The sequence below is a fragment of the Lissotriton vulgaris genome, chromosome 5, assembly GCF_964263255.1.
Source record: "Lissotriton vulgaris chromosome 5, aLisVul1.2, whole genome shotgun sequence".
Taxonomy (NCBI): domain Eukaryota; kingdom Metazoa; phylum Chordata; class Amphibia; order Caudata; family Salamandridae; genus Lissotriton; species Lissotriton vulgaris.
The window spans coordinates 314968129-314987929 of NC_141693.1; the positions used below are offsets into that span (position 1 = coordinate 314968129).

General features: G+C 42.0%; 1 protein-coding gene across 1 annotated transcript in view; it reads right to left on the reverse strand.

Annotated features, from left to right (window-relative positions):
* PANK4 (pantothenate kinase 4 (inactive)) overlaps positions 1-19801 on the reverse strand; it is a 482323-nt gene that overhangs the window by 248115 nt on the left and 214407 nt on the right. Inside the window, exons 8-9 of the mRNA XM_086921549.1 lie at positions 19501-19582; positions 8628-8728 (exon numbers count right to left, since the gene is read on the reverse strand). Of these exons, the coding sequence (XP_086777675.1) occupies positions 8628-8728; positions 19501-19582 (183 nt within the window). The remainder of the gene's footprint in view (positions 1-8627; positions 8729-19500; positions 19583-19801) is intronic.

Genomic DNA, 19801 nt, shown 5'->3' on the forward strand with positions numbered 1-19801 from the left:
AATCCTAAAATTACAATAAAATTTACAAAACAATAAAAAGTGCAGCGTGCTTTGTTTACTCTCATCGTCACACGGGCAGGGTACCTTATGTAAGGGACGTTTCTCGATTTTTCGGAATGCGACAGTGTACAATGCCACATCTCTGCCTCAATAAAACATACTGATGCTGTGCATGAGTCACATGCAACAGGTAACCATTTATTCCCTCTTCTAACACATGTCTTGTATAGAGCCACAGTAGGTTTAGTCAATATCATTTTTTTTTGTCTAAATGAGAGAAAGGAGGCCCTAATTTCTTTCTTTTTAATAGTTAATATTTTTTCAGCATCCAACCATACAGACATATTGAACAAATTCCTCAGTGTAGTATTAATACAAGACAGACAGGAGATTTTCAGGGCATCATCCAAGTTTAAGCAATCTAGAATGATGGATCTGGTAAAGGCAGTTTCTTCGTTTCCAGATTTGTGCCATAATAGGGGTCCTGCCATCGAGGTGACCTCTAAAAATTGAGCCCCACCTCATGGTGTGTAATGGTGTTCGATACAGAAGATGGTAGGGACTACAAACGTTGTATAAAACAGTTTTCTTCAATTTGTAGCACACAACTATTTGTGTGCCCCAACTTCCTGCCCCATACATAGTGGTGCCTATTCCTTTAGTTTTATAGATGGTAAACATCTCATTGGTTGGTTGTCCAATTTAGCTGCAAATTTAAAAACCCCTTGGATGGCCCTACTCATTTTAACTTTTGTATTGAATATGTTGAGACCATGTACCGTTGTCTGAAAACAGTATACCAAGGTAGGAGAAGGAGTTTACTGTACAAATTGGAGTACCATCTAAGTGAAAGGTTCTACAGGTTTTCCTTTTAGGCCCACATATCATGGTGAACGCTTTCGATTTGTTAATTACCATCCTCCGTTGTTCCATAAAACCTAAAAAGTCATCCATCAATCTTTGGAGGCCTACTGGGGTCCATGCCACTAGTACTGAGTCGTCCGCATATAATACAGGTATCGGACGACCAAATGTTTCCGTTTTGTCTTGAACTTCCCTTGTTTGTATAATTCCTTCCGTCAGCCACCTGTCTGGTTACACACTGTATTGTTCACTCATTCTTTGTTTCTAGTGTACTGTTTTGAGCGCCACTGTCTTATAAGTTTTAATATTTAATTAACTGAATAATTTTGTTATATTTTTTTAATCAGTTGTACATAGGCTTCTGCCCTTTTCCCTTCTCCCCTCTCTATCTTTTCCCTTTTCACCAATATTTTCAGTTGGTAAATGTTGTTGTTTGTAATTATGTTTTTAGCACGTAGTGATATCTTGAAAGTTTGAGAAAGCTGGCATTTCCTTGTCCCAACCATTTTTCCTTTCTGCCAGTGACCTGTGTCACATGACTGTGAATGGGTCTGTGGTTAGGGTTTTTGTTTTCCCTCCAGTAGCACAAAGGGGGCTAGGTGTGGACATGAAGGGCCATCTGGCAGGATGGCTGGGAATGGCTGGGAAGAGCTGCAACCAACCCTCCTTGCAGTTCAAATGACTCACAGCACATATAGGAATCAGACACCAGGCCTGCCTTTCTTGTGTCACTGCTAGACAGTTTGGAGTCATAAAAGAGAAAGGGAGAAACTTTCCAGAACCTGATGTGGGGATAAGGACATAGAGTCCTACCACACTAAGGCTAGCACCAGGTAGAAAATATCAGAGCTCCAGAGTCACTCTTCAGTATACTCCTGAACCTGTGGACATTAAAGGAGGACTGCTCAGAGGTGTGAGGATTGCCTTTCTCTCTCAGAAGGAAGACTGGACTTGCTTAAGTTATTCTAGGTCAACCCGAATTACTCCAAGGGTTAGTTGGCTGGCCTATGTGAGCTACAAGGAAACAACAAGCTTCAGAGGCCTCCCTGCTACTGCCCAACTGACCTGCTGCAGCTGGACATGCCTAGATCTGCAGCTGGACCTGCCTGAGCCCTGCTCATGGCTTCTGCTGAGGTCCTGATACACAAAAGGTGTCCCCCCTTTCCCAGCTGGCATCAGAGAGAGCGCTTCCTTGTTTAACTGAAGGTTCAGTCACATCTGGAGCAAAGTGACGAAAAACAATGCAAAGACTTACCTCACAGCTGAAAGCTTCATCGGAACGGATGCAGAATGATTAAAAGCCCAGCGACATCTCACCACGCAGCTGAAAGCTTCATCACTACCAATGCAGTGTGATGTGAAGCCTATGAAAGCAATGCCACACAGAGCTCACACCAAAAATATTAGGTACAACTACCAGCAGGTCGAACTGTGTTCTGTGCCTTGCCCGCGCATCATTGTGGTTCGCCTGAAATTGTGACGGTCTCAGTCAAGCACAACTAGGTATACTCAGTGGCGCTTTGTGCTTTTAGGCACTATTTAACTTAAACCTTCAAAGTTCTGTACCTCCAGCTCTACTGATTTGATATTTGTTGCTTTTATTCATAAAAATGTACACTATTTTTCTAAAGAAGTTTGGTATTTTTATTTTGTATTGTGTTTTCACTTAATTATTGCACAGGTTAATTTAGTGACTGTTTGTGGTTCACCCCAACAAGGATTGTGGTTGTTGCCTCAGTTGGTCTTCTACTACCCTCAACCAGTAACCCAATTTCTTGCATTGGGAAAGGGAAAGTGGTCTGCTTCAGGACAATCTTTTGTCAGGTAGCCATTACAACAGATCAAGCATTGCTCCTGCCAAAACCTGGGTGTAGTGAAGTCAGAAAGGCTGGGCCTTCATGTTGGGGCCACTGGGACTTCAAGTTCACCCGCAGGGCTTGCATGTGGCACCAGGCATGGTTGACAAGGAGAAAGCACAAGGCTAAGATGCCAAGAAGCCTCAAAGCTATCCTCACCCGGATCGAGCGTCAAACATATCATAGACTAAATGTCCTAAACTTGTTGCTGTGGAGGTAAAGCCCTTAACTCTAGTGTGTCCAAAATAGCCCCAATGAAGGGAAGCTTCTGTAGTACAATCATGTGAGACTTCAGTTCCTTTATGGTGAAAATACACCTCCTGAATGCCACCATCTAGTCACCTTCAGCTTACTTTAAGATACTGAGAGGGAAGTGGAGTGGTCACAGAAGCGGCCCCAGGGCAAAGTGCAGGACCACAACGATATAGAACTTCTTCTCTGGGTCCTGAACTGCCTTTTGCTACATTAGGGGGCACTTATCACACAACTTAGATTTGTGCCAATGCACCAAAGACATAAGATGTGCTGGTACATGACCAAGATCTGACTCCTGCATTTGCAGCATTGTTTGAAATCGGTTGTTCCCTAATACAAAGTGAAAAACTGATAGGAAAACTGATAACTTTGCAAGCGGATCACTGGGTCTGCTTTGGAAGGTGCAGAAAGAGAGGAACTACAGTAAAAGGGCAAATATTACACTTTTATATGAATACACTCCAACACTTCCCAGAAGGTATAAATCTGCACAATGTCACCCAGTGGCGCAGGAGTACTTCTAAGATAACCTCAGATCCAGTCTGATACCTATGCAATATGCAAAGGTGAGGAATCTTCAGTTAGTATCCACCAGAATGACAGATTCCTACTGCCAAGTGCGGTAACTCCCACCTTGTGTGGCTGTGCTTTACTTACTCTAACCTTTCGAGTTGATTTCCCTGTAGCGCACTAAGCGCTGGGAGGTGCCTGGCTCCCATCCCGGTTGGCGGCCATCTCGTTCTTTCTGCCACAGGGTCCCTAATTCACTCGAAAAGGGAACTTCTTGCGTTCTCCCCCACAATCAAGGAAGCCTGTCGTCACTCGCTTGATGTAGCAGCCAGGCTAAATCTTTGCAGTAGGTGCAATTTCTCCCTTGAACTTCTTATGAAGGTACCACAAGGTAAGGACATTCTCCATAGCCCGAATTCTAATCAGTGTCTTTTGATAAATTGAAACTTGCTGCCTAAGATTAAGCATGAGATCACAGACCTGATCACTTCTCCATAACCAGTCGCACTATTTTTAGTTGAAACCTGGTTTCCCACGCATTCCGTTCCAGACATTCGACATGGTATCCCCCCCCCCCACCCTAACTATGCTATCCTGAAACTTGACCGGCCCAAGCAAAAGGGCGTGGGTCTTGCAGTGATTTTTACACGTCACTTGCGCTGTACCCATACGGAGTTAAATATACTAACTCTGTGGCAGCCTTCTTCAGGCTATCCCTCACGAAGTGCTGCACCGTAACAGGTTTTCTAATCTATTTTCCTCCTGGCCCAGCTCTTAATTTCATCAGCTCACTAATGGATACAACATCTTACTACGCTGTTCACTATGCTAATTTCTTAATTTCTTAATGATAGGTGACCTAAATATACATAACTGTAAGGACAAATGCCCCACAGCTATGCGCCCAATTGAAGATCTTGGGTTGTCCCGGATAAACACTTAGTGTGGGCGGCCACACATTCACGGCCAAATCTTGGATCCAGTCTCTACCAACTCCACATGGGTGGTAGTGGGTTTTTCTATCCCCATTTCATGGTCGGACCATTATCTTGTCCCTATCAAGCTCTCTGAAATCTCCCTTTCAAAGGTTCAAACTCAAAAGTGGAAAGCACACAAATTGTCCCTCATCATACCTCAAGACTTCATTGCAGCTTTAAAATCAGGAACCTTTAGAACTCAATCCCCTGCCCGCACATTGCAAATAGTCAAGCAAAAGGGGGATTAAATAGGCTTTGGACTCTCTTGCCTCCATGAAATCGATCACTAGCACGTGCTCTAAACCCTCGGCGGAATGGTTCACGGACAAAAACTGATAGCTAAGAAGAAAGCGCGCAAGCGGCTGGAATGCATGTGGTGGGAAGACTAAAATGCAGACTTAAAAAATTTCTATTCAGATGCTCTGAAAGAATACTACAAAGACTTGAAGCAGACGTGTGCCCAATTCTATGCCCAGGAAATTGAGCAGTTCAAAAACTCTTCTAGGGAACTCTTTCAGATAGTCAAATCATTGACCTCCTTAGAATGAATGGCTGTGTCAACTTCTCCCTCGATTACCCATTGTGATCAGACTGCACTCTACTTCATCGAGAAGATAGGTATTATCTATGCATCCTTTTATGAGAGTGCTAGGAAGTTTCAGTTCCCCCTACCCGACCTATTACCAATCACCACCTCAGGAGGCTTTCTCAGTCTGAAAAACATTTCGGTGGCTGAGACCCACTGTCTCATGTCCAAAGTGAAATCTGGATTGCTACTTGATCCCGCTTCCCCCAACATATTGGATTGAGGCACAGAGGCGATTGGTCCCTTGCTCTGCGACCTGCTGAACTTATCTTTTTCGTCAAATCATGTTTCTTCTGACTGGAAACACACCAAGGTAATTCTACTCCTGAAGAAAGAATCATTAGATCCTTCCAGACCTGAGAATCAAAGACCCATATCCTGGTTTCCTTTCTTTGCTAAAGTCGCTAAAAAGTTTGTCAACCAACAACTGATGAATATTGTAGAAAAGAAGGAACTCTTAGATGAGTCAGTCTGGCTTCAAGCAACTTTTTCTTAGTCGCCTCAGTTACTCCATCTCGCGGCGGATGAAGGCAAGACAGCTGCCTAAGTCATGTTTCGCTTTAACGCAGCTTTACGACACGATCTCACATGGCCTGTTATTAGAACGCCAATGGACTCACGGGTGGGGGCTTAGCAATAGGCTAGATTGCTGACTTTTTGTAGGGTTGCACTTTTCAGGTCTCCCAGCAGCCCTATACTTCCAAGATACTATATTTGCAGCAGGAAGCTTGCCTTGAGCCTGACTTTATTCAACTTATGTATGCAGCCTCTCTCTGAAGAAATAGGGCGCCATGGTGTCAAAACAGTATCCTATACCGATGACACACAATTGATTATAACTCTGGCGCAGGATAACAGAGAAGCTGCGGATGAATATACCTGTTCGACCTCGCCAGATGGATAAACGCCAGCTTTCTTAGACTGAATGCTAATAAAACAGAAATCTTGGTGGTAGAAAAACAGCCATCCACATGGTGCACTGTGTGGTGGACGAATGAGCTAAGTCATATGCCCATCCCTAAACCCAAGGTGAAAAACCTTGGAATTTGGTTTAATTCCACTTTATTATTTGAAGACCAGCTCTCGACCCTTGTTGGTTCCCGTTTTGGAACATTAGAAAATGATTCCGAAGATCTTAGGGCTCCTGCCGGATCCTGCTAAAAGAACGGTAATCCAAGCACTTGTAGTATCGCTTTGTACATAGGATCCTCAACCAGAAAGGTCCTTGCTTTCTTTTTCCCTTGATTAAATTATATTTTCCTAATCGATGTCTGAGATAATCAGGAACTGCTTTGACCATAATTCCCAAGTTCTGTAGAACACGTCTCGGTGGCAGCTCTTTTAGCTTCTTGGCGGCCAAACAGTGGAATCATCTAACACTTATTCTCAGATTAGAACCTTATGAAGTCCTCTTCCGAAAACACTTGAAAACCATGTTCTTCAGAAATGGTTCCGCCAATTAATATTGTAGCGGGTGCTCCTACTTGGTTTGCAGCTGGAATCTAGCGCGGGACACTCCTGATTGAAGTAACCATGCACTTTACAAATTACTAACATAACATAAGTGAAGAAAATGGCGAGTATACCCAAATATGAAGAGCTCAGCACTTTTAGAAACTAAACAATTCAAAAAATGTAAGGCACTGGAAAAGGCTTGGCAATTATCTACGTAGGGAAAGACTGGAATCTGAAAGTCAGAAGTATGTTGCTAGTTTTATTAATTATTACAGACTATTTAAAATAACATTATTAGCTTTTTATTTATGCATAAATCAATTTATATAGTAAATATTTTCGCTAAATCATAATAAAAAAAAACAATAAAAGGTTTATTTAAACAACATCATTTTTTTACTTTGCCAGCTCTGTGAAAGCTCTTTTGGAATCTCAGTAGTTGGCAAGTTCTGACAATTGTACAAGAGAGGTCAATTATAAGGGCAATTAATATTTCTCAGCAGTGGCATACCAATGCAAAGTACAAGAATAATTGAGCCACATGATGATTGCTTAATTGATGTTGCTGTAGTGAAATCACAGTGCAAGGTTCAAATCAACTTCACTACATTGTGAAAGTTGTTCTTCTGGACAATAGTACATCAGACTGTCAGACTGAAAGTTCTTCTTTTATGGTGTACAAGTATGCTATCTGTTGTACACAGTGTTTTCACTATAACAAGTGGTTAATTTTCTCAATCACACATTCATGATCTCGGTCTTTTGAGAAATAGTGATCCAGGGTAATGGGGCAGACTCTGAACCATAGCAGCAGTTAATTAATTCTGCTTCTAAATTTCCTGTAAAAAGTAGAGTATTTTAGAAAAAATGTATTTGAAAAATTATCCTCTAAATGCATCCTTTGGCCTCAATTATTTAAAAAAGTTTATATGTTTGAGAATCTCACCAAAGTTTCCTTGAAACGGTTGCCTTCCCTTGCTGTGTTTATACAAACAGTACAATATGGAGCCATTATAAATATTTTTGCCAGGCCTGGGTATGCTTGTCTTTGTGTGTATTGTGTTAGGGTTACTTTTAGGGCCTAATGATGCCGTTTTGCTGAGCATATGCTCATGTCTAGAGTTTTAGAAAGAGAACTCACTTGCATATGTGCCTTAATACTTGCACCTATGGTATGAAAACGCAAAAGCCTATGTGTACCTTAACATGTGCGGTTATATTTGATTATTAATTATATTTTAGTACATGCTTGCCCACTTACACCCATTTTAAATGATTCTCCTCCATGATATCCTATTTTGTACCCTGCACATTTTAGCTGGACCATTATAATAATTAGTGTGGTTGTGAAGCTGGCACACTGATGGTTTCGCCAAGGCCATCTTACAGTCTCCCCCGTGAAACATTAGCGCCCATCTATAGGTTTTGTTTTTATCATGTTCTCTTGCTTCCATTCACTTGAACTGAGAAAGCTGTATAAATGTAATACCAAAATTTAAGTATATTAGCATTATATACCCCAACTGATTGAGGTTGAAGTTCTAAACCTTCTAAAGGCGATTCTGTTCCTTAGATTGAATACTTGCAGGCTATTTTTGCATTACATGCATGTTAGACTTCTATGCACTGCTTGTGATGCACAACCAAAAGGTCAGGGTGATAAAAGAACTCTTAGCCTTGATTCCACTTGATGCATCTTTAATTCACTAAAAGACACGACCCTTCATGTCACTCATTCAAGGTTTTGATCACCGCTTTTGTGTTTTGCTCTGTCTGCTCCTGAATCAGTCTGTTGGGGTAAAATAAGTGCCAGTCCTAAAACATGAATTCAAGTAGGCCCCACCAGCAGCGACTGGCTCCAATTATGTACAGAGAACAACTGTAAAGCAAAGCCGGAGAGTGCCCGGCTTTGGTAATTGAACAACCTTTGCACTGCGATAGGCATATGTGCCGCAGTAAGTCTGGCTGAAGCACAGGTACATAAAGAAAATCCTAATAAGAATGTTTCTAAATAATCTCTGTTGGTAGGTTTAATATTTAAATATGGCAATCTGTCATATTTACTTTCCTATTAACTATGACCTCGTTATTATGGGGTTTTTTTGGTCATCAAGTAAGACTTACTGTGCCACTCCGCGCACGCTGCATTGGGTAGATATCAGGAGAGGTGCTCATAAGACCCGAACTTCCCGCATAATTCTCACCCCAGCTGTACTGGTTGGGATCTAGACAGAAAAGAAATGAACACTGTTTTAGGGAAAGGCAGATGCAGGATACACTGTGGTAAAGCAATGAAACAATTACCATTTACCATGGAGGATTGGTTTCTAGAACATCAAAGCAGCAGATCCGGTTTGGCACAGTTACCTTTCAAGTTATGGCTAAACCAGAGTTTATCTGACAGCCAGTGACAGATCTATTTGTAGAATAGTCCGAGAAAAGGGCATCATTAGATGTGTAATCTGCACAACAGGCATGTTTGTTAAGGCCAAAACAACTTTCCCAAGCTGGACTACGCGTAATCTGTTTAAGGTTACCTTAAAGACATTGCCTAAACAGAAGATGCTGTTTGGATTTCACTGAAGTACACCTAATATTGCTTGAAAGTATCAGAACGTAAATACACTCCAAAGAGGCTGGTGTCTGAATTACATACATACGTACATACGTACCACTTGTCTAGAACTCACATGTGCCTTCCAGCTGTGTCTACAACTCACACTTACCTTCCAGCTGTGCATACAACTCACACTTACCTTCCAGCTGTGCCCACAACTCACACTTACCTTCCAGCTGTGCCTACAACTCACACTTACCTTCCAGCTGTGCCTACAACTCACACTCACCTTCCAGCTGTGCCTACAACTCACACTCACCTTCTCGCTATCTAAGCTGGCACTTACCCTCCAGCGGTGTCTAAAATGGGCCTGGTTCTTGCAGGGGTGCCGGGTGGGCAAGGCCCTTCTAGACATGACCTTTGGCTCACCCCGTCAGGGAAGATGAGGCCATGGAGAAGGCACTTGTTAAAGTGCATCCTCAACCTCAACTTTGGAATGTTTTTTCCAGTGCCTTTACAACTGAAATCGGGCGGTGTGTTTTGGGGTAGAGGTGGGCGAGCAAACAAATTAACAGGGAGAGACGAGCTAAGGCTCTGGCTTAGCTCTTAGAGCCTAAGCACGAGCCGAGCCCTGAAAACGTTTTCTAAGTAAAACATACAACAAAGAACGCCATTTGCTTTGCTACACAATACCATTAGCAAAGCAAATGGCTTTAAATTAATCAAAGGCGAGACCTATTGCATTTTCAGTGCTTGTTCATTTTGTGAGTGCTTTACCCCAAGGAATATGGAGCATAAGAAACACAGTGATTGACTAATTGAACTTGACTGGCCAATGTAAAACATGACAAATCTTTTTTTTTTTACACCCGACACTGTTCCTCAGTTATTGAGACAAAGTAGCAATTGAATACTGCAAGTACAAATTTAGAGTGTTCTTATCACAACAAAGCCTGTAACTGTATATACAGTTAATTAACCATAAGCACCTGTAATTTATTAACACTTCTTAAAGATGTAATAGCCTGAGGCATGGGTCAAAAAGTAAGAAGCATTAACCCACATACTACCATACCTAATTTACATGGTAGTGGAGGTGCATGATGTGCAGGATGAAAATCATATTATAGGAATACATGAATCGCTGGGAGGTGAACACTAGATTGTTGGAGTACGCTCCATTTAAGGAAATCTAGAAGCCAAATGTACTTTAATAGATGCATAATTAATGTGATTGCCAATTAAATTCAGTATATAGGTCAAAATAAACTTGAATGACACCGGTTCACGGTTACATGTAGTAGGTGTGCGTTACTCTATTAGAGTTTCCATAGTCGTTCAAGCAACTGTAGACGAAGACTTCAGGAGAGACCATGCCAAGTTCAAAGTGGGGTTCCAGGTGAACCAATTATCTTTCAGCCTTTTAAGCAAGTATGGAATGGTTAACTTCTGATGCTGTGCCACAGACATGGTTCGGACAACCATGGTTGCTTGGCTATTATGTGTGCCACCAGAATTAGTGTCTTGTAAGAGGTCACACATTGGTTGATCACTTGTACAAGAACAGTGTGGAGGAAAGGCACACACAAAGATCCATGGCCAACTCACTGACCGGAAACAGTGCAGAGATATGGTGTGTGTTCTAAAATCCAAGGTCTTCTCATTTTAAGTTTTTTCTTTTTGAAAATCAATCAATAAAGTATGTTCTTGATTGTGGCAAATGTAACTCCAGTTCAGGTGACTATGTTGGTCTGTCTGCAGTGTGCCAAAATGCTGCATTCTCTAGGAAGGGGAGCTGCTGTCATGTGGATGTTGTTCGCAATTGTCCTACTCAAAGTTTCCTGCTCTAATCTCAATATAGGCTCAAATGTATTCTTCCTTTAGGGAAAACATTATTGAGGTATGATCTCAAACTCCAGGACCACTATTCCCTCCATATGTCGCCTAAACTGAAAGGAGTAATGTCTTGAGCTAGAAAACATTGGATTGGTACCTTGAGCAATTTCCGTTTAATTCTACTAAACATTTACATTAAGGTTGTTCATAAGTGATAACTGTTCCGTGTGTTAAATACCTGTAGCGATGATTACATTCTGGGCTGTATCTGTAAAGTCTCTGCTTCAAGTTAAATTGTGTGTACTTATACTTTACCACCTTGTAATTCACAAGCACTACAACCTCCCACTCTGCGTGTGGCTGTGTTCATTTATGTCTCAGCTCTTCCTGTTTCAATCTTATGTAAACCCATGATGAAAGTCCCCACTGTCGGATGCAGAAGTCTGGGAAGAACAATGGAATTTTGAGCTCTGGAAGTTGCCAAGACATTTACTGCATCTATTTCTACACAAAGGGATCCCTTAATCTGTTATTCAGTTCGTAAATGCAGCGCTGTAGCTGCTGAAATGCAACTTCCTTTAACCAGTCAGCTATCTAAATAAAGATGCACATGAATTACTTGACTCCTTGGGTGTGCTGCCCCTACTGTTAGTCAAAAACACTAATCACCCAATTAAGTTTACAATCTCTTTTCCATTGAAAAGTGAGTTGTAATGAGCTTCTCATCTGGAATGACAAGTGTCCTGTGCACGGTTGGTTAGTAAAATGAGTCTTCGATTGCATGTGACTTGCTAATTGGGAAAGGACTTATGTATTAGGAGCGTTATACTTTAGTGTGCATGTCCTTACACTTACTTCAGAGTACTGTACAGGTCAATTGTTCATGAAAGCTGGGTACCTGGAGTCTAACCGAATGCACTCGGCTTAAAAATAGAGACCAAAACTATTGCATTAAGAAACCTCAAAGTTCCAAACAAATAAACAATTTCTGGCTACCCTTACCGTCAATATTAATGCAAACATTGATGAACAAAAACTTAGTAAAGTCATTACTGACTACAAATGCAATAAATCAGATTTGCGCGTTTTTGTCTTTCAAAGAAGCACCACTGCAACAGGCAAATCGTCTCTACACAATGGGTGCACAACCCTATCCGCCCTTTTGGTTGCTGTAAGGCACACAGGTGGTGGAGTTTGACAGAATCTTATCTGTGCTCCTTTGGAAAGAAGGGAGGAATGCCTTAATGGCAAGGTGATCATATGGAGCTCCAGCACTGATGTAGCACAGACACAGACGAAAGGTCTTGCACTATTATTTCATCCAGATGTGCACCCAAGCCTAGCTAACAGGCTTCTGTGACCATGGTTGCCTCTATCTGAGGAGGGATTAAGGAGCACCCCCCTCAAACGGTTGAAGGGGGCCAGATCACCAGTGCAGATCCGGATGGACTAGTTGGAGGATCTGCCCCTGATGCAAGACACTGTTGGAGCCACTGCTTTCTCGGGTCCCACTGGAGGACCATTATCAGCTATGTGGCATAAATAAGATGCACAAGGTCATGAAGTCCAGCACAAGCAGGATGTGCAGAAATGTGATGGGTCTACATCAAACATCTGAATCTTCTTCCAAAAATAGATTACCCTCAAAGGAGAAAGAAAAGCGCTCATGTCTCATACTGCTCTCGGCAAATGTCAGCCTCTGACTAGAAGTGAGATCAGATTTTTAGGCCTGGATAGTAAAATTCAAGTTGTGGAAGAGATTCATGGTACACTGGAGGAATCCTTCTAAAAGCAATGGAGACTCCTTTTTTGGTTGAGCCTAGAGCAGCTCGCATGCGCTGCTCTAGGAAAACGACCTCTTGGAATCACCCAGGACTTTTCACACACTTGTGCGTGTGTTTTTTTAAGCTTTATTTCTATTGGGCTTTGCGTGCGTCTTTCCAAAAAGACAGCCCGCAATTGAGCAAAGGCAGGTGCATGTCCCACCTTTCCCAGGGAATATATCCGCCCACGGCCTACAGTTAGCGGTTACAAGCAGCGGCACACAGTGTGCCATCTGTTGTGTCAGATTTCACACGATCATGCACGCACCACTCGCAGGACGCTGCAGCTGCATTCCAGTTGAACCAAGAGCTGAACTCGCTTGATGGAAACAAGAGAGCTCAGAGACAGAGATGGTAGAAAACTTCAAAGCGAGTAATACATGCCTCCGCACCCTCCCTGGTTCGAATTTGAGAGAATCAGAAACAATACAATTAATTTCATGCGTCTTTATTCTGTGGAACTCCTCCACATTTTTTTAAAGACAAAATACGTCTGCACATTTGGCGGCTGGGCCCGCAGACATTTTAGAGTGGGTGTTGAGCTGCTGGGCATGGCTTCCAAAGTCTGCGCTAGAAATCCAGGTTGACCCCTTCCATGCACATATGATTAGCATGTGAATTTATGAGCTCGCTGAACAGGGCTGGGAGTATAACTCCATGTGCAAATATTTAGAGTCTCCCTGCCAGCGCTGGCGTTTCTGCGATGGAAGCGGTACAATAGGGGGTGGTAATGGACGGAGCATCTGAACCAATGAAACACTCACACCCAGTCAAAAGATCTGGGTTTAATCCATCACCGTTCTTTAGCCCCCTCTGCCACCCCAGTTTGACATGGCTATATGCAAATCAGTCTGACCCTGTGCCTCATGGGAACAGTCCAGCCCGAACTGCCAAGCCATGCTTTCCCAGGACCGGAAACAAGCTTCCGAGAACCAGTTTCTGGCATTCCAGCCGTCTTCAGCCCGGCTTGCTTGAATCCAGTGGCAAAGTGAGCAAGGGACTCACGCCTGAGCATACCCTGCCACACTTATGGCGGCCAAAAGCGGTACAAAAGGGGAACCAGGAGGAGGCCGAACGTGCAATTATTCATGTCTTTGTTTCGTGTCTGCTTTCAGGCCCCCAAGACAACATTAGAAGAAAAAAAACGTTGTGGTTTTGAAAGACATGTTTCTGGGTGGCAATATGTAAAAAAAAAAAAAAAAAAAAAAAAAAAAAAAAGAAGGGCAACTGGTGGGAAATGCCAGACAGTAATAGCACCGTTTGACGAACGTAAAATGTATATGACACACAATGATTGTACTCCACTCTCTAGCTCCTCCCCCTCATGCACAGCATGGCGGCCCTATGAGGAAAAACGAACCAAATGTCCTGGGAGAAAACGATAATTTCAGGGGCCTTGGTGTACTAATTTAAAAAACAGATATCCCTACTTTGGATGGATCAGCCATGCCATGGCGGCTGCCCAAAATGTTCATTTTCTATAAATTTGACGCGGTCATTGCAGCAGAGCACTTTCAGTGAAAAATCCCAGCTGCACTTGAAGCAAACTCTACTTCTGGCTGAAGGGCTTCTGCTGAGGCAGTGCCTCAGATGCCCCAGTGTCAGCAGTGTCCACCCATATTCAGGTTTCCTTTCTTAATTAAAAAAAAACAATATATTTTTAAATGTTACCATACGCGAGCGCCACATATGAGCTCCTCCCAGGTGATCAAGTTCAACTATCTTCAAATGCCAGGCTTGCAAGATTACACATTCAATACAGACCAGAATAAACATTGGCATAGCCAATAGGTCTCGCCTTAGGGACCTTATAAGTGTTTAGCTATGCAACAGTTGATGTTGCACAAAGGATATTGTGCTGCATATTTAAATACTTATAAGGTCCCAAAGGCGAGACCTATTGGCTATGGCAATGCTCGTTTTAACCAGCCAGTGATCTAAGTATGGAGTACATGGACATTCCCTCCTGTCTCCATAACTGTTCAATCTGTATCTCTTCCCCTTATTCAGTCCTTGGGGGAAGGCAAGGTGAGCATCTTCAACTATGCAGATGATCTGCAACTAATCTTCATCATTGATAATACTCCTGCCTCCATTTTGTATTTTCAGACCACTGTGTTATACAACCACAATTAGATGAATACAAATCACTAAAAATTAAATCCTGATAAAACAGAGCTGATCCTAACCGGTGGCTCTCAAAACCCTTGGTCTGCGAAAGTCTGGCCTGTAGAGTTGGGGATCTCTCCACTTCCCTCTCCGTCAGCCAAGAGCATTGGTGTCCCAATCGATAGGGACCTCTCAATGAAAACCCAGATCGAAACAGTAGTCTCTACCTGTTTTGTTAAACTCTGTGAGATCGGTAAAATCTGTAGATTCCTTACAAGAGAAGCGGTCATTAGAGCTATTCTGTCCCTGGTAATTTCACACCTCGACTATGCCAACTCCACTTACTTTGGCCGTCCGTATGTCAACCTATTCTGGGCTCTGCAGGAGCCCAAAATAGGTTGCCCTAGGAGGCCTTGCGCAGCCCAGAATAGTTTGACAGACGGGTGACCCCTTTGAAACAAATAGTGAAGTTAAGGGTCTCCCGCACCCGGGACCAGATTTAAGTTGTATTTTCGTAACAAACGTAACCTACCAAAAGGTGGACGTGAAATACTGTCAGTCCGCACAGCATAAGTTACCACACCTTAGCGTGTGGGCTGCTAAAAATGCATATACACGTGGCGTAATCACCTTTTGCCACTCACTTTTCACTTTTTCACCTACACCACAATTTTTAATTCACTGTGAATAAGGTCCTGAAGAAAGCACCAAATTGTTTTACATGGGCTGAAACATGTCGACCTAGCTGATAACTGAGACTCAATTAACAGTCTCTTTTAGTTATCCACTCGTTTTTTTTTATATCCTGGAGCACTGAGAATAAAGTAAATCATCAGGTAGAGTCCCATAGACATTTTCAATACACCACTTCATCACACTGTCACAAGAAAAAAACAGCTACACTTATCAGGTGTCGCAGCACAGCTAAGTAGCATTCGGCTACTCATCTGGGAATCCGATGATGAAGCATGACACCAACTAGGTTGGTGTGCGAGGGTTCTTCTAACAAACCCTTGCGGTGCTAGACACTGCAGTGCCGGACAAACTGCTAGACAGGTCCGTTCTAGTTGTTTTGTAACATTTAACAAGGGCCAAGGATGGCCCACAACCAGTCCTAGCTCTCCCATTTGTTTATTGTAGTTAAATCTTCCCAAGACATCTGATCCGATGCAGTAAAAAATGTGAGTATCTTGTCGTTGATGCACCAAGAGAGCTTCCGACCCGATGTAATGGTCAAAAACAGGAATAGACAATGGTGAGCTAGTGGAGCCCTATTATACTTTGATTTGGTCACATCCGGTGTAGTTCGAACTTTCCTGATCAGCTAGTGGAAATTCAGGATCAGCCTCACACCAGGAGAAATTAATCTAAGTTAAGGAGCCGTCAGAATGGACAGTGCTTGCTTACCACTTGTTCACAAGCATCGGATGTTTTTGATGCATATGAATATGAAAATACGAAATCTTTAAGTTGAATGTCAACAGATAATAGTCTCATTCCAACATCTTCTAAATTACCCATTTTCAGTGTTCTCATATGTGTTCAGATGGCAAAGGCACTTCATTTAGAGTTGGAGAGACCTGAAAATACCAGAATTTATGGAGAAAACCCTAGTAAGAAGAATCCACCAGAATTATCTCCCTATTACTATTTGTAAGGTAGATGAAATTCACCTAGTTGATTAAAACAAGTTATTAAACAATCAAAACTGGAGGAATAGCTCTTGAAGATGAACTCCTAAAAATATGAAGTCCAATATAACAGGCAGAGAATCTCCTATTCTGAGATGTAAGCGCAGAGATGCAGTTTCTGTATTTGTTTTTATTATCTACAAAGCCTCATCAAATTATTTGAAAATATCAGTTCTCTGTTTTACTGAATTCTCTGTTGGACTTCTGAAATTGGTGCTAATTAGCCAGCCTCGATGGAGGACTACTCCATTAGGTAATTGACTAAGGCCTGAATTGGACCACCCATGAATAGACATATGATGGTTGACTAGACACTTCCATCTTTTTTAGGACCGCCTCAACTTTTGCGTCTAGTGGAAGAAAGACTACGAAGAGAGACAGTATGTTTCATATTGGGCAAAACAGCTTTACTACCAAATATGTTACATGATTGGAATGATCACGACAATCGCACTCATAGGAAATTATGTCTTTAAACATGTTTTAATTATTTCTTTTACCCTCACACTGAGACCAAAAGTGTCAGTCTATTTTCCTATGCTGTTACTGGGGGGTGAATTCTTATTAAGGCTGCCTAGCTGCTTTAATCAAGTTGGGTCATTCTCCTCTTTCCTCATCAAATGAGACAAGGGGGTCTTTTTGCTGTTTATTTCCTAGACTGGAAGGCATAAGGTTTCAGACAAAGGGCAAAATACTGTATGGACATTGTAGTGGCTTAAAGATGTTGGGTGAGTTTTCCAGAACCTCAGATTCTAATACAACAAGAAGCCAAAGAGACTTGCCCAAGAATTGTCGATGGGGAAGAGGACTCCAGAGGCTGTAAAGGCAGTTGAATAGGTGGGCTGTGCCATCACAACTTGTTGTTCCGCATTGGAATTATTTATCAATTTACCACTCAAAGGAGTCTAACTTGAGGTCATCTTCTATTATTTGTTCAACAGATATTATACATTAGGTTGCTTCTCTGACTAAAATAGAAGTTTGAATTGACAACCTCATTCAAGATCATGAGATGAAGGATAAGATCAAGAGTTGAGAGTAGAGTTTGCAAGCAATGTTGAAATAGCCCACAAGCAATCCTTACAGAGAGGCACCTCAGCACGGAACCATCTCCCACCTAAACTGTGAAAGTCAACATCTCTCTCTCTCCATCATTAGTAAGTGTCTCAAGACCTATCTTTCTAAACATTTCTTGGGGTTGTCAATTGTCTTGATCTCCCCCTACGCTTATCATCTTACTCCATGTTATCTCAATTAATTTTTAAGGTTATGTTCTGCTCCATCAGTAAACCCTCTCAACTTTCAATTTGCCATCAGGAAACTCCTCTTTTAACCCCCAAATTTCTCCAAACCGGTTTTCACATAACAGACTGTGGATGATTTTGCATATAACTGATCAAATAAGCTGCTTTAATGTAAAGTGCACGAATACACTCCCAGCCCCACCACAGTATCAAAAGGTTTTAAATAAATCAATAAAACTGTAGGTAAGGCAAAGTTTTTAACTGTTGTTTAGGAAGCTCCCAGAGACAGAGGTGGAAGAGTCATCCACAGGAGAGCTATCAGAGAGAGTATTACTAGTCTGATTAAAAGGGTAAAAAAATAAAGGAAATGGGAGAATGAATGCCCAGGAGAGTGGTCAGGGGGCTGAGGTGTAGAAGTGTTAGACAGGGTCATGAATAAAAAAGCAGCCTGTTGATTGCTCTCATATCTTTGAGACTGTAGAGCAATCGACTAAATCTGTGCAGAGGAGGGTTTTCAGAGGGCCGGATGGGTGAGCAACTTCTTCCCTTTAGCTCCTGCGTCAGGTTTAGTCTCCCTTTTCAATTTAAAGAACTCATCCTATTTTTAACCCTGTGAACAAAAAAAAGCACTAAATGCTTTTGTTTGACTTCATGCATAATTTGAGGAAATCACCCAATTCAAGGGAAACGCAATCTTCTCTGCATGTCTATATTTCTCAAGACAAAATCCTCCACGTATCACAATCCTCAAGCAAGTAAACAACCAATGCATCTGTGGAAAGTAATCTGAAAAATATCGCTCTTTCAAACCATCATTTTACAAGTCCTCTCCTCCGTGGTGCTGAATGAATTCAAATCAATTGATCAGTGAAGTGTACTAGAAATCTAACCAGACCTACCCTCCAAGGATAGACCATGAGGAGACATCTCAGAAGCCGAGAAGAAAATCTTGCCCAAAAAGAAACAGGTCTTGAAAAAGATAATGGAAAGGTCTCATTTCTGCAGTAGATATTTACTAAATGTATTGTGTAGAATACGTATCAGATAATAAAGCTGTCCGCAAAGACTCTTATCATGCATCACATGGAAAAAGAACAAAATATGGGGCCACATGTACCAACACATTTTCCCATAGACAGATGGAGTAAAACCCTTTGATACATGTGGCCCATGGTCATCTGTGTGCCATTTAATTGAATCTGTGTCACTGGCCAGAAACAAGGCCAACCATAGACATTTATGTCTCTGCCAAGTCTACAGAGCCTAACACAAATTAAGTCAAAAAGGTTATGCATCTATGAAAGAAAGATGATGCTAGAGAAAAATTGGTTCAGAGACATCCCTGTGGGACATTTTCTCTACAGCTCCCAAAACCGGACTCATACGGAGTCCATCTCACGCTCTGAATGCACTTTTACTGTTTTGAGGCTAAAACAAACGATTCTAGTACTTGCAACTCGTTTCACTTCCATCGTATTTTGGCAACTGAAAATAATCCCAACATACCTCGAAAAACTCTTTTCTTCTACAGGATTTTTTTTTGGCCCAGAACACTTACTTATAGACACCTGATGTTGGGCCCCTGGCCCTCCAATCTTCATGAAAGTGTATCCCCTGTAAATTTATGAGCTGAGGTAACTTTCCTCTTAGATGCTGACTCCTACTAATAAACATGCTTTATTGAAGCAAACACTGCCACAATAAGATTTGTAAAGCACAGGTTGATGTTCCACTTACTGTCCTGCTCCGCTCCCTTTAGGAAGGCACCAATGGCTCCCAGGTATCCTTCATGTCTGAGGAACAGGGCCTGCACATCTCCCTGCATTAACAGAAATAGGTGTTTGAGTCTAGCTGTAAAACTGTCAGAAATAACACAGTTAGATAAGAAACCTGAAATCACCACAATCCAATGCACAGCGCAATTAACACAAAAGAACACTAAATTAAGACCAGAAGATGATATGGCGGTTCAAGCAGGTGGCAACCTTTTCTATGTAGAGCTCGCCAAATATATGTATTAACCCAGAATGCGGAGACA